At 35.9% G+C, this 15,537-nt stretch overlaps 1 protein-coding gene across 1 annotated transcript in view; it reads left to right on the forward strand.

Moving 5' to 3' along the window:
• DOK6 (docking protein 6) overlaps window positions 1–15,537 on the forward strand; it is a 253,368-nt gene that overhangs the window by 153,148 nt on the left and 84,683 nt on the right. Inside the window, exon 5 of the mRNA XM_066184309.1 lies at window positions 3,233–3,422. Coding sequence (XP_066040406.1) covers window positions 3,233–3,422 — 190 coding nt within the window. The remainder of the gene's footprint in view (window positions 1–3,232; window positions 3,423–15,537) is intronic.

Consider the following 15,537-nt stretch of genomic DNA (forward strand, 5'->3'; position numbering starts at 1 on the left):
CCCTGAAATTTGCTCTCAGCAGTTTAAAGAAGTGAGGAGGACAGGAAGCCTGAATGCTGAGGAATTGTGCCTGTTCAGTCCCAGTCTTGTCTTGTCCAACATCACATCTATTTGGTTTCTTCCATCTCCCTACTTTCTGGGTACCTTATTAACTTCTATTTCCTTAGTCTTACTAGCCAATGAGCTGTTATTATCTCATCCTACCCAAATTCCCAAATTTGGGCCAATGATTCCCAAATCGGGCCTATGATGGATGTTGGTTTTTGCCTCGATGAGTGTAAGGGCAAAGCCTGCCACTAAAGATGGAATGACTATATTACCATTGGCTAGATACCTGCTCAAATATTTTCTGAAATGGAAAAATTGGACCCTGCATGTTAATTAATATAACCATTTAATAGTATCTACACCTTTCCATGTCCTCAGCTGCCCACTATTCAAAAGTACAGTTTTTGTTCCAAAAGCAAATCTATCCATCCTCAATCTTCTCCAGCACACGTCTGTACACTTGTTTTTTTTGCCAATTTGATACAGTTCCAACAGTGCTACATTTTGCCCTGCAGCTGATGTTCACTTTAATCAGACATACTTCCTTTAATCCCTGACATCTCACCTTAGACTTTGACCTCCCATGCAAAGTCAGCAAATGTCTCCTGACAGTTTGAGGATACCATATGTCCTGAATGCCCTTCATGCAATAATGTCCTCAAACACATCGGAGAAGTTGAGCATTTCATGACTATCCTGGTAACATCTAAAGCAAGTTGAAATATTTTGTGCCTTCCAGACAACAGTTTAATGTTTACTTCAAAAAATAGTTGTACCTTTTCATTTTCTCTTCTGTCTGAGACATTCTGTTGGTGAAGGTGGGGGAAGGGAAAGATTTTCATTCTCGTATAGTAACCCCATCCCCCCATAGATACACTGTGCTATTTCGTGTCATGAAAGAGAGAAAGAGCTGACAGGCCACTTACTGCATATCTTTCTCTCGAATAGAGGAGGGAAGCAGAAATAACTGACAGCATATATATATTTATTTTATTTTATTTTATTTTATTTTATTTTATTTTATTTTATTTTATTTTATTTTATTTTATTTTATTTTATTTTATTTTATTTTATTTTAATTATATTATATTATATTATATTTTATTTTTTTTAATTCCACTGCAAAGTGAAAGTTATCCTGTTTGTCACCATTCCCTTCCCAATGCAGTCTTTGACCTGTTACTCCCAAGTGTGAGTCCTTCCATTTCGTCTAGTAGGCATTATGTTGGACCCCTGCCCCATGCACTCCTCTGAGCATTAGGGGAAATTCTCCTCAGTGATCTCAGCAGCCTCTGCTAATCTATTTGTACTGTGTGTCACAAGACTTTCACAAAATGTCTGGAGTTTCACACATGGGATCCTAGTCATAAAATTAAGCTTTTAGGGCTAAAACCCATTAGTGTGGCTAATGAGAACTTGGGCCTGGGAGAAGAGGTTGTGACAAAATGAATCAATTGGGGAATCTCATTAATAGGACAAAATTAAATTGACTGAAACAGAACAACATTGAGGATGACAAGTTTACTTATAGCTACGCAGCAATTTTTATTACTCAGCCAGTAGTTCCTTGCTTTCTCTAATCCCTCAAACTTTTGCTACTTTATTCACACACACACACAAACTCACGCACTTATAACTTACATTAACTCACTTACTTGCAATATTTTAATTATTTTGTCAAAAACATATATATCTCAAATGTTCAAAAATTAGAGACATCATGTCTATGATACTGGATTTCAAACAGAACGAGAATCTAATTTTGAGTGTTGTAATAAATTTCTCTCACTTAAATTTAAATTCCTTCCCAATTTTATGAGGACACTGTGAGAAAATTCAGTTCCGATGGTGGGTGAAAAATATTCCACACCAAACCTTTGTACTTTATCTAGTAATTGGAGGCAATTTTCCTATCAGTTGTCCCTCTAAAGAACATTTTCCTAATATTGTTATTGAGTAAGAATTGCTCATGCTCATACTTTAAATTGTTCTTACCTTTTTTTTGTCAACACCCTTCAGGCAGTAGAATTGACATTTTGCATTTCTACCCATTTCAAAGATGAAAAAAAGCCAGTGAAAGGAAAGTTGTGAATGTACTGCAGTCTCCCATATGATGCTATTAAGCCCTAATATTGCAATGCATGTAGCATTAAAATATGGTCTGGCACTTCCAAATGTACAGCCAGAAACTTAACTGAGTTTTTCATTCTTTGTAGAAGCAACTAATAGTTATTAATTAGTTATTATTAGTTGTTATTATTAACATCAGTAATTCTTCAAAGAAAATCACATTTTTTCTTAAATTTCTCTTCCTTATAATGTTTACTTTCTTTCCATATGAGTTAATGGTATTTTACATTGTCTTGGTTTTTTCCTTTCTTTTTTTCTTTTTTTTTCTTTTTTTCTTTTTTTTTATCTTTTTCTTCTTTTTTATGATTTTCTTTATATTGCTTATTGAATCACATGCAATTCAGGCACTTCAGAAAATTATTAATGCCCTTGACCTCCTACTGCAATAAGTGTACTTTGCAACCAAAGTGCAGCTGATAGTGATTGATGTCATGACCATAATAATATATCATGTTGAATCAAATGTTTCAAGTAAGCAACAGATTATTAAAATTGTTATTAATTTTGCAAATAAGAATGACTTTGGCAAATAAACAGAAACTGAATGCAAGGAATGTAATTATTAACAAGCTTCAATAAGTAAACTTGGATTTGCAGTTTCAAGGACAGCTTTTCTAAGATGCAATGGTTGCACATACATATTTTACCAGGATACCTTTAGCTCTGTTCTTTGAGAGAGGAGTCTCTGTCAGAGTTCTTGTCATTGTGAATTTTGATTTGAAAAGAGTCATGGACCTTAATGTGAGGGTAAAAAAGGACTTTGGTAACAATGCTGGGAACATATGTCCAAGAGTACGGTGCAGATCATCTGTGAAAAATGTTTCAGACTGCTGCATCATTTATAAGGAAAATGAAATGAAGATGATTTTCTTCTTACTCCGCTCTTATGCACTGGCAGGACTGCTTCAGCATCAGTGGCTCCTCACCTCTGTTAAAGCCAGAAATATGGCTTTGATTTCTGGATCATCAGAACTAAAGACTTTATTTCAATATTTTTTTCCCAATATAAAATCTTGCTTTAACCTATGATGTCTTACTCTGTGTTTCTTTCCAGAACGATTCAATGTATACCTTATGCCTACGCCAAATTTAGATATCTATGGGGAATGTACAATGCAGATCACACATGAAAACATCTATCTCTGGGACATCCACAATGCCAAGGTCAAGCTGGTCATGTGGCCTCTGAGCTCTCTGAGAAGATATGGACGTGACTCAACGTGGTTTACATTTGAGTCTGGAAGGTAAGAGCTAAGGAGATGCAAAAAAAAAGAATAAATAAGGAGTGGGTTTTTTGAATAAGCAGTCCGATAAATTAGATAAGCCTCTCCTTATAAAGCAAGATATGGCCTCTCCATAGACTTCCCTTTGCTGAATATTGCTTGTCAATATATTCAGGGCAGTGTTTTAAATAAATGTTACTATGTCTCATATTAAAAATGAGCTTAAGCTCCCTCTGTTTTTTATTTAACTGTGATTGAAATGTCATTCTTAGGGTTTATGAGTCTCACTGTGCTTAAACACTAGTGTGATATGATTTGAGTACTTTTGATGTAAAAGAAATTAATTCTGGATCAGGGAAAAGGCTCATCACACAAGTATGAATGGAATAAGTTCCATTACAGTGGATATTACTCTTTTTGGATGTTCCTGATGACTGATTGCCACTCTAGAGTATAATTGCAAGCAGGAGTACAGAGAACATTGTGAACCCATAAAAAGGCTAGCTCTTTTTCCTGCCTGCAGTTTTAATCCTCGTTGCCATTTCCATCTTCAGATCAAGTTTAAATTTCCAGAGAGGTCTGTTTTGCCTCTCTTTCATATCTTTTTAATGCATTTCATATCTTGCCATTAGGTTTACTGCCTTTTCTGCATTTCTGCACAAAAATAATTTTGCATTTAACTCTCCCTCTGGTGGTGTTTCAGCTCGTATTTTATGGTTCTAGACTATTGTTTTTTTATGGTTTGGTTTGGGGATTTTTTTATGGCTCATCATACTCCTTTATGAAGAGTCTAAATTTTCTGAAACAATCTCTGAAATTACAGGTGTCTCTACACTCTTTGGTTAGACACGCTCTCTCGTTAAAAAAAAAAAAAATCTTTATATGCCTTTTGATGTATACTTATTCAATAGTATCAACGAAAGTACAGTTTGTGATCAGAAACAAAACCATGGATCAAATGGGCCCTACTGTCTGAGGGAATAATGGCCGAAATTCCACTGCTATTTCTATACCTAGGAGTTACCATTTAACAAGTAATTTGTATATCCAGACTGCTGTCACTAGACCATTTTGGTTCTCCGTTAATTTTCTGTGATGAGTTCGCATGAAGACATCATTGAGGTTTTTTTATTTAATATTTTTTTAGTAAAAATAAGCAAAGCTGACCCATGTTTCAACTTTATTTCAATGATTAAGCTGAGGGGCTTACTCAAATATACTATTTTAGCATGAATTAGCATTTCAAGCCTCCTACAGTATTTTAATTCCATTTCAAGCCTCCTACAATATTTTAATTCCATGCTAGTATATGAGTATCATCTGTTTCTACAGTCCATGAACCATATGACCTGATGAAAAGTGGATTGTTTTCCTGTCTTTTATCATTGTGAGATAGCTCTGCCTTTATCTGTCATTCTTTATTGTCTTTGATCTGATTCCTCCCTTTTTGCTTGTTTGGGAGTACTTTATCTGTCTGATTTGGAAATGCATAGAGGCAAAAAGATAGGGCTAGAGGAAAGTTGGTATCTTCAATAACATCTGAAAGCTATGTAGGGCAATAATAGCACTCATTTAAAATCTGTTGTTGATTTGCTTGAGGTTTTATTTTTATTTTTTGATCAACAAATCATCTTTCTTATCTTTCTGAACATGATTTTCTTTGTCCCCTGATCTGCTAGTACCTTAATACAATAAATTCCTGATGCATGTTGTTTTATCAGAAGTGAAGCACTCATCCATGTTTTATGAGAATGTTATGCAGTAAAAGTGCTGTTGCTTTAATTTTTCCCCAAGGCTTAAATATTAAATGTAGGCAATTTCTTTAAAGGAAATATTTTTAAATAGGTTATTATGTTTTAGTGTGTTATAGAAAATATCCACTATATGTGTATGAGGTTTGCATGAACATTAGAAGCTCAGTTTTGTATATTTATTTTACGTCCTGAGTATTACATTGAGAAAATAAATCCCTTCAATAACACAAATGGGCGTGTTCACAAAGAGATACTATGTTAAATAAATTGATCAAAATTAAGGTTTTTGAAAAACTTATCTTTTAATAAATATATTGCTTTTCATTTAAATGGAATATGAACTTGGATGTATAAAACTAAACTTCTCCCTTGTCTAATGAAATGCAATGACTACACAATTTGAAGAATGTCTAAAATATGGGAGGAATGAACTCAGATTCTTTTAATCTTCCAGATTTTTCTGTTTAGTTTTGCACTGAATTGGAGTTTATAAATATGTGTCTTTGCACTACCTATGAAGTTAGGCTTGTGCTTATTTTTTATTATTTATTGAACCAATGAAAGTAAGTATTCCTTGCCCAGTCATTTCCTTAATCTTTTTGTCTATCCAAACCCTGCTGAGATACGGGGAAAGAACGGTTTTGTGTGGCTTTGTTCAATGCTGGATGGAGAGGTTCTCATTACCTAAAGTACCTGATTAGGGCTAATCCCATACAATCTCTTCACCTAACAGAAAACAGTCATTCACAACTCCATTAGGCACAACAATAGCTTTGTGCAGATTAAGGCTGTTTATCTAAGATAGTGAATGGATCAGAGCACATGAAGTAAGAGCACAGCATTTACGTTTTTAACATCTAGGCATTCCGACTAACCAGTCTTGGACTGACTGGGGAGTTGTGCTGGTTTTGGAAAGGTTAATGGGTTAATTTTCTTCACAGCAGCTGGTAGGGGCCTGAGTTTAGGATCTGTGCCGAACACGGGGTTAATAACCCAGGGGTGTTTCAGTTACTGTTGAGCAGAGTTTACACAGAGTTAAGGAGTTTTCTGCTCCTCACCCCACCCCACTAGCAAACAGGCTGGGGGTGCACAAGGAGTTGGGAGGGGACACAGCCAGGACAGCTGACCCCAAGTGACCAAAGGGACAATCCTATACTGTGTAGCATCACGCTGAGCATATTAAGCAGAAGGAAGGAGAAGGAATAGGGAGGACATTTGGAGTGATGGCATCCATCTTCCCAAGTCATTGTTATGTGTGGTTGAGAGCAGTCCTCCTGGGAATGGTTGAACACCTGTCTGTCCACGGGAAGTGGTGAATTAATTCCTTGTGGCATTTTGCATGTGCACAGGGCCTTTACTTTACCTGTTCCACAGTCTTCTGTCACTTTTACCCTTCTGTTTCTCTCCCCCATCCCAGTGGGGGAGTGAGAAAATGGCTGTGTGATACTTCTTGCCAGATGGGATTAAACCACAACAGGAGTTTTAGTGTTTAAAACTATGATTCACAGTATTTCCTTAGCTCATGGATGTATATAATGTGTTCAGACACCTCATTCTCATTATTTTGGATATTGGATAAGTTGGAGGCACTTTGGAGTTGACCTGCATGGGTGCACTTCCTTCCCTTCAGACTTTTGGCAGTGCTGCTCTATCTACATGAGCTAAATTAGTCTTTGACTGTCTCTGATTTTAAGCCTCTGAAACAGGAAGTGTGTCCTTACAGAGCTGCCCACCCTTACTGTCCAGATGGAGTTGCTCTTAATTTGCAGGAGATTGCATTAAGTACATGCAATTTAAGAAACACACCAGAAAAGTAGTAAAACAGCTAGAGGGGAAACATTTCTGATTCATCCTGATCAGATATGAAGTCATCCTTTTAAGTCTCTTGTCCAAGTTACCGAATTCATTTTGCTGATGTTGTAAACCAAACAATCCATAATAAAGGCCATAAACAGTGTTTAAACTCCATTCATTGGTAACTGCAAAAGGCAGCTGTCCAAGCTTTCCTCTTAGCAAAACAAAAGGTCTGAGGCATCTTTTTAAGAGCTTAAGAGGAGACTCCTAAGTATTCAGAATTAAGACACAGAGAAAAATAGGCACATATGGACTCCTTGTTCATTTTGAAATGTTTTTTCTTTCTATTTACTGTATTTTTGTCTTTTACATTATTTTCTATGTATGGAAGCTGTCTGGTCAAGTGAATTAAATGGCCAGAAGTATTAAAAAAAAAGCTGACGTCAAGTTAAACTTGGTGAGAAAATATAAGGATCAGCTGTGGAAGCTCCAGCCAAAATTTGTCAAATTTTGTTGAGTTTCCAGCAGGGTAGAATTTGAGGCAGAAGGTTTTTCTTTGATTTTTGAGAGCAAAAGGAGACACAAATCTATATTCACACTCCTTTTTCTGAAATACGTTTTCTTTTGCTTTGTAGAAAAGATGTTGAAATTTAAACAATTTCAAGTATTTCCAAGTTAATTCATGCTGTGCATTCAAAGAGACTCATTAAAACACCCTAAACTATTCCTTCTTTATTTGCCTTTGATTTGGGTTTTTTTGTTCATCAGAGAAAATTTAATGAAATATGGCATTCTCTATCACTTCTAAGATCTGAAATCTGTTTCTTTGGTTAAGAAATTTATTAAGCTCAAGCATCACACAGTGGAGACATGAGAATTTCTCAGATTTTTTTTTCCCAGGACTGATATACTCGTTTTCTCTGTGGTAGATACACAGATGCTAGGGTTATCTGAAGCAGAAAGTTCACTGTTTGCTTCAGGCACTACATCTGACTGAAATGTTTCATTTGTCTGTCAGTCCTCTTTGGTGATTTTTGGTGTTAATATGAAATGTATTAGTCAATTAACCCTTAAAGATCAAACAGAGGCAGGAAACATACTCTTTTTTGCTTATGTGGGAAGAGGCCTCTTACTCATGTGCCTCATGAGACACCTGTCATGGGACTTCATACACTGTTGCACAGGTCTATTCCTCCCTGAAGAGAAGCCTGCAATTCCTGATTGCTGCTGGATTATCTAAATAGTTGGTTAAGTTTATCTACCATTGGTTTACGATAGAATTGTAAATAATTTATTATAAATCATTATAAATATCATTATAAATCTTGACCTTGTGATAGAATTTGTGAGTCACTTCGGGTTGGGCAGCAGTATAAGCACTTGTGCACCTTCAGTAAATAGTTTATCATTTTACATAAACCTTAGCTCAGAGCTCTCAGTATCCCACACTTTAAATAGTAAAGTTCCCTAGGATCTTTTCCTTCCTTTACACTTTTGTGATATTTTCAAAAAGTCAAATTACCTATTATATAAATTTTCAGTAGTTTTATGTTTTCTCATGATCCCTTCACTTCATTCTCATATCCTTTACACAAGCAGCATATATCACTAAAATCTGAAAATAAAAAACTTTCTTGAAAAAGAAACATTAAACTCTTTTATGTATCCTATCCTGGCTTTTTTCTCAGTAATGATGCAGCTCTAATTTTAGGGAAAATGGCATTTCTTAGCACTGAAAAGGTTTCATTAGTTCCTGCTGCTTAGCAGTGCCAAGGTTATACAGTAATATGTTGCAATTGTAGTTCCATTCCTACTTTTTTCCATTCCAGCTCTCAGTTTGCCTCTTGCCAAATTCTTGACCTGGAATAAGTTCTATGTTAGTCATTTGATTCACTTAAACCCTATTTAAAAAGAAGTTGAGTGTTTAACTCATCTACAGGACTCTTACTCTGGTTTTGATCATGGTACCTAATCTAAGAACTGCTTTACTAGCAGAAGCTAATATAGCTCACTGTAAGTGATTTATAAAGTGCTCATTGCATTTTTTCTCTGCCAAGGCTCCTCTCAGACTGTTCTAACATTGATAAGTCAGAGCAAGCTCCACCAAAACTCACAAAGCCATGAAATTCTACATCATATATTTGACTATGGGAAGCAGAGAGAAGAGTTGCATTGTACCTTCTAAAGTGTTCTGCTTTTTATTTTTAACCCTGTTTTGAAAATTTGCTCATGATATACAAACCTACAAAAGATTTTCTCCAACTTAAAAAGAATGCCTGAGCCTTTTCACTTCACTGTGAAAACTAATTTTTATGAGAAAAAAATGACATCTTAAAAAGGGCGATAAATACATTGTTGAGAGAATAAAATTATCTTTTTTAATTTTAACAGAAATAGATTGAAAATCAGAGACTCTTAGGACAGAGCACCAAGCTTCTTAGATGAAATTGTGTAGCATAATAATGAATAAATTTATAAATACTAAATTGATAGCAATGAGCACTTCACTAGCTCTTTAATTCAGTAGTGCCCAAGCAATTTTCTTATGAATTTGTACTGAATGAAAGACATGCAGTTAGAAAAACGGTCACCCAAAATTTGTCCAGTCAACAGAGCAGATATGCAGCTCAGAAGGAAAGCCATCATTCCTGAGGTGTCTGTAGATGTGGCTTATATTTACAGATCACAGAGGGATCAGTATGAGTTGTCAACTGATCACCAGCTGTCCAATATAATTTGTTTATTTGAAATGTTTCAAAGCTTTTTAATGAAATCGATAGGAATTGTGTTGTGGTTGACTAATGTATTAGCAGACAGCATGTTAAGTTCCTCCTATGATCCTGACTTAACAGAAATTGTACCTTTCATTTGAAGTGCCTATTTTCCTTCCTCCCTTCATAACAGTCACCTCATAGTCAAATTAGGGCTTGTTTGAAAAGATTTTGAGACCAGCCACCATTTAGCTCTCAGAAGGCTCTACATCCATGAGTGAGCCCAAAAGATTAAATTACTTACCGTATTCTAATTGTCTCTTTTTCATACCTATTCTCTCCTTTAGGCATGCATTGTTGGATTAATATTCCTGAAGCTGAAAACGGCTAACAAGGTTATTGCTGTGTAATGTATGAATGCAGAAGAAGCAGATAAAATAATTCATACATTCTTAATCAGATTAGGATTCACTTATTGTTTCAGCTCTGCATTTTAACCTTTGAATTACACAGTCAGCAACAGCAATAATTAATCTCATATGGCAGGTCTGGATAACTTGAAATGCCTCAACAGCAGGTCCTTTTATCTCCAAGAGGCATAATAACCTTTAACTTCCTACCAGAAAATACAGGAGGACTAAAATAAGTCAGATTTGAAACCCAAAATAATTTAGTTTAAAAAAAAAGGAAAAGGATGTCAAAACTCAACAACTTTTAAATACAAAACACTAATAGATTTTGCGATGTTCTTCATTTAATATATAGATACCAGTTACAATAAAAGTGTCTATTTTAGCACTGAAATACTGTTGCATCTCTCCCCTAGCAAGGCTATTTGCATGAGCTAATTAAAAATGCTGAAACTTGACACCTAATTATCTATATAGACAGTGGAAGAGTGTTAAATGCTTCACAAAGGGCAATCCAGAAGGCCACGTTTTGCACAGGGAGCCATGTAGCCAGCAAGAATGCTAAGCACTAATAAATCCTTCTTTTCTCAAAGCTTATGAATGTAGAATCATCAGTTGAGGGGGAGGTTTAAAATATCCTTTACGCTAGGGCTGTGTACTGTACAAACAGAAGGAAGTAATCAAAATGCAAAGGCGGGAATTTGCACAACAAAAGAGCCTTGTTCATGAATATGTAGGAACCTGTGCAAACCCCTGCTTGCACATACACACATGGAGCATTGCAGAAGCATAAAGGGGCATGGTTTTATACCTTTGTGGGCTTCTTCAGTTGTCAGAAGCTCTGGTTCCTCTGCTGGCACATAGTTTTAGTCTAAAGGTCATTTTAGTGTTGAACAGTGGTCTCTTGTATGTCAGGTGCAAAAGCAATTGCAATGGAAGTTTTATTCTTCTCTCAGGCTTGAGTTTTTATAACACTGAAATTGAGTATAGCTTGACTGCTGTTCGGTACTCTTGAACCGATAAAGCTGCTTTAGCAGGCTGGTCTTGGAAGGTGTTGCCTAATATCTGCCTAATTCCCCCTGTTCTTTCAGGCAGTGTTGATTCATTGTTCTCAGAAATAATAAAAACACTTATAAATAGAAGCTGAGGCCACTTGGTCTGTTCAGCCTTGAGGAAACTGAAGGGAGACTTCCTTGCAGTCTTCAACATACTCACAATGGGAAGAGAAGGGACAGGTACTGATCTCTTCACTCTCATGGTCGGTGACAGGACTCAGAGAAATGGGATGAAGCTGAGTCAGGGGAGGATTAGGTTAGATATCAGGAAAAGGATTTTCACCTTGAGAGCACTGGAACAGGCTCCCCAGGGAAGTGGTCACAGCACCAGCCTGACAGAATTCAAGAGAAGTTTGGACAGTGCTCTCGGGCACACGGCGTGATTCTTGGGGTGTCCTGTGCAGGATCAGGAGTTGGACTCTATGATCCTGATGGGTCCCTCCCAACTCAGCATATTCTATTATTCTATAAAATACCTATTAGCATCTTTTGGTTTTGCTTTATTAAGATGTATTTCTGGAAAATGTGGGTACTCAGTAACTTCTTTGCTTGCAAAAGAGGTCAGTAGGGTGTTTTTGGCCATTACTGTCAGTCACAGATGGATAGCAGTTCAGAAATACTTCTGCGTTCTGAACATAGTAATAGTGTGAGAGCAGAAATTATAGCATAGAAATTTCCATGGTGATTCTTTTTTTCAGTAGCTGTATGCTAACTTTTCGTTAGTAAGTTGAATGTCCTTACCAACAGAGCTTTATATGTATGCAAGTTATACATATACACACATTTCCCAACATACTTATGGTATATGTGATCTCATGGCACCCAAGGGTCTGTTGGAGTGTGTGAGTAACTGTGGAGGTTACTAACTTTTTTTTTAATTGGTGCAGGTTTTTTTCACAATTTTTGCTTTCAAAAACCAATCAATGATCATGAAAATAATAATTCCATCTATTGATTATTAATTTCATTCACTATGCCATTGATTAGAAAAAATCTGCTCTTCTGTAAAAAGCTATTGATAATCAAAACCAAGACAATAATATTGGAAAAAAACCCACTAATGAAGACATTCTTTTGCAAACCAGACAATTTTCTTGAACTGGTGAATAACTGGGATGTTTGGGTTAAAACACTTAAAACATGATAAATGAATCTGATAATATATATTCTTCACCGCTTCTCAACAGCTGCACCTTTAGTGAAATCGAAGTTATTTTTTGTGAAATTTTTCTACTGAGATGAATGCACACACACACACCCAGAGAGAAATACTTTAATAACATGTAAAGTAAGATAAATGTTTTCTTCCTAATATATGTATATAGCTAAATACGAAGACCTGAAAGAACTATCCAATTGACCTTTAATGATGTATCATTTTAATTTTTTAAGTAATGTCTGAATACAAATCCATGTGCTAAATTTCAAGGGGGTTTTTTTGGTTTTCTTTTTTTTTTTTTCCACAGAGCACTTTGCTAAGGAGAAAACAAGGCTAATAATTGAAAACCATGTCACAACCCTCCTAGAATTACCATACTTTATACCCCCCTCAAGTCTTTTATTGCAACTAAGTGTCCTCTCACTCTAATTTAAATTAACTAAAGAACTATTAAAATATTGTCACTTAGGGGAGATGGAGAGCACTTTACAGGCAATGCCTGCTAAGTGGAATTCTGGAAAAGTCAGGCTATTTGGTCCCACCGGCTCCTTTAATCTTCCACTTATTTATAAGGTACCAAAGGAAGGTTTGCCCCTTAGCCCCTGTAGAGGAAATGCTATTAGCTACTGTGTCCCTCCTAACGGTGCTTCTTTGCTATCACAGTAAGTTATTACTATTATTGCACTATTAATAATACTGTACTCTGTGGTGTGTGATTTATTTCTGCTCTGAGTGGTCATTTGTCATACATTTTCTAAAAAGCTTCCATCTTATTAGAAAGAGGGGAGGGAGAAGTAGCATCTAATGGAATCTCTCAATCTCAGCTGCTCCAAACATCGTTTGATCTTTCTGACTTTTTGGAAGAAAGCTCAGTCAGTGCTATAATTCACTGAAATCCTTCATCTACTTGATGTCCCTGTCAGTGGCCAAAAAGTCAAATATAACATTGTATTTGCATGGCTTGCTTGAACCAGTATATCTAAGCAGATTTTCACCTTTTTTTACTATTTTTTAAAAATAATTCTCTGTCCAACTTGAAAAATATCCCCTCTTTAAAATGATACTTTAAATGGTTCCTGATACACTTTCTGAAAACAACATTTTGAAATGAATGAGAGGAGGGGTTTTATTTACCTGAAATGGCTGAAATTTCATCAAGTTGATTATAAAGGTAAATAGAAATTGTCATCACTTATTACATTTATTAGTATGCAATGCTTAAAAACTCAAAAACATTTGAAACTGTCTGACCATAAGTATCATTTACGGTCAGAGATGGGATTAAGGGCATAAAATTGAGAATCTGGTGAATGGTTCAGTGCAATTACCTGAAGTTCTTTCAGATGAGGGTGCCAACCCTTTATTAATGATAGTCTGGATCATGTGTATCTGTGCTCATCTAAGAGTACTGCCACTGCCACCAGAGAACAAAGAGCAGTAGCAGTGATGCAAACCAGCCTCTGAAGAGGACCTGGGCAGGAGTGTGCTAAAGGTGGTTTGCAACACAAACCAGCAAGTGGACTGGCTTGCTGGGACTAAGAGAAACTGAAGAGATTGGTGAAAATAGGAGGGAAAGTTTGTGGGGGTGGGAAAACAGAATGGGCTAAACACATGGAATAGGAAATAGAAATGTAGTAATTAAATACAAATGAGTAAGACAGAAACTGATAGGGAGAGACTTCCTAAAAAAAAAACAGACGGTAGCTGGGTTTGGAAATGTGTATCATTTAAGGAGCAATATTTAATCAGAAAGTGTTTTGTGGAAACAAACGTAGCAAGAAGACGTTGTCCAGTGTAAGTGTTTGTCATTAGCAGGTGTTGACAACACAACTTCAAATACTTAATTTCACAGGTACTTTCTATTTTTTTAGCAGATGCTTCTTTAATGCCCATAAGACCAATTTCTCAGAGAGGGAAAAAAAAAAATCAGTATGATTAGCTCTCAGTTTTAGAAGCACAGATGAAATGGAGGACAGCAAAGAAAAAGTGTTCTGTGTTCGTGCAAGTACTGTCAAAAGCTGCTAAAAAGGATCATCAGAGAAATAAAAGCAGAAATAGCAATATACAGAAATGAAAATCTTTATTAGCATTCATCTGGAGACTAAGATTCTGTATATGATATAAAAAATACCTATAATATAAATGTTCCATATTGATAAAATGGGGAATACTGTAAAAGGCTTTTCCAGTGTTACCAAGGATATTCAAAGTGGTTTTTATGGCATATGTGAAATAGCCACAAACATGCCTTAGCTATTATGGGTTAAGTGTCTGGGAAAGGCATGGTCACCTTTTGCTACGTAAGAACCATGTATATACATTATGTATCATTCTGCACATAAGGGATTTATACCAAGAGTTTTATACCCTTTCTCTTTTGCCCCCAATATTGCTTTCTTTTTGGGTAGCTGTATAGAAATTTTTGGTGAAGCAATAGGTATTACATCTATAGTTCATGAGATTTTAAACCCCTGGCATACAGAATCATGGACAAGGAGGAACTGGAATATTCCAGTGTCCTGGGCAGTTCCATGGCTGCTATAAATTTCTTATAAAAGTATTGCTAAGTCAGTGTAGAACAGTAGAAGCCTAAACTCTGGAATATTGAACTAGACAAGTAAATTCCAGTGTAAAAGAAGCTTGTTAGTATTTTTTTTTTTTTTCACAGCAAAGGATGATTGCTTTTTTCATTTTGATTTCAAACAATGCCCCAAGTTCCCTGGGCAGAGAGCAGGCATGCTGTGCTAAAAAAATTTATGCATTAGACAAGATGGATCTCATACTTTTAGATTATACTATCCCAAATTTGGTTTGCAGTCTTTGTTTTTCCCCATTTCTGGCACACCTGTTAAGGTGCTTTTCTTGTCAATAATTCGTATCTCAGTGCTCTGCAGAGAACTGGTCTGAGGGAATATTAAATGCTGGCATGTAAACAAAATGACCACAGTTCTTGCCATTCAAGCAAAATCCTCACTAAAGATAGCATAAAATGTGTCTTTAGCCAGTACAGCATCAGTAGTTTCACACAGGACTCATAGTAGATACTCAGCAAAAAGAATCTAATAAGCATAACTGATTGATAGCAATCAGAGGTGGAAACAAACATTTATCAGAACATCAGAAAATGGCCATTTCATCCCAGGACATTTTAGACAGGAGATATTATATGTGGTACTATAGGAAAATATGTAGGGTGTCCAAGTGTGTAGCTAAAAACTGTAAATAATGCTTTCTGCTTTTTTTTTTTCTTCAT

The sequence above is a fragment of the Chamaea fasciata genome, unplaced genomic scaffold (assembly GCF_029207755.1).
Source record: "Chamaea fasciata isolate MVZ Bird 193981 ecotype frontalis unplaced genomic scaffold, bChaFas1.0.hap1 SCAF_1, whole genome shotgun sequence".
In the NCBI taxonomy this organism is placed as follows: domain Eukaryota; kingdom Metazoa; phylum Chordata; class Aves; order Passeriformes; family Sylviidae; genus Chamaea; species Chamaea fasciata.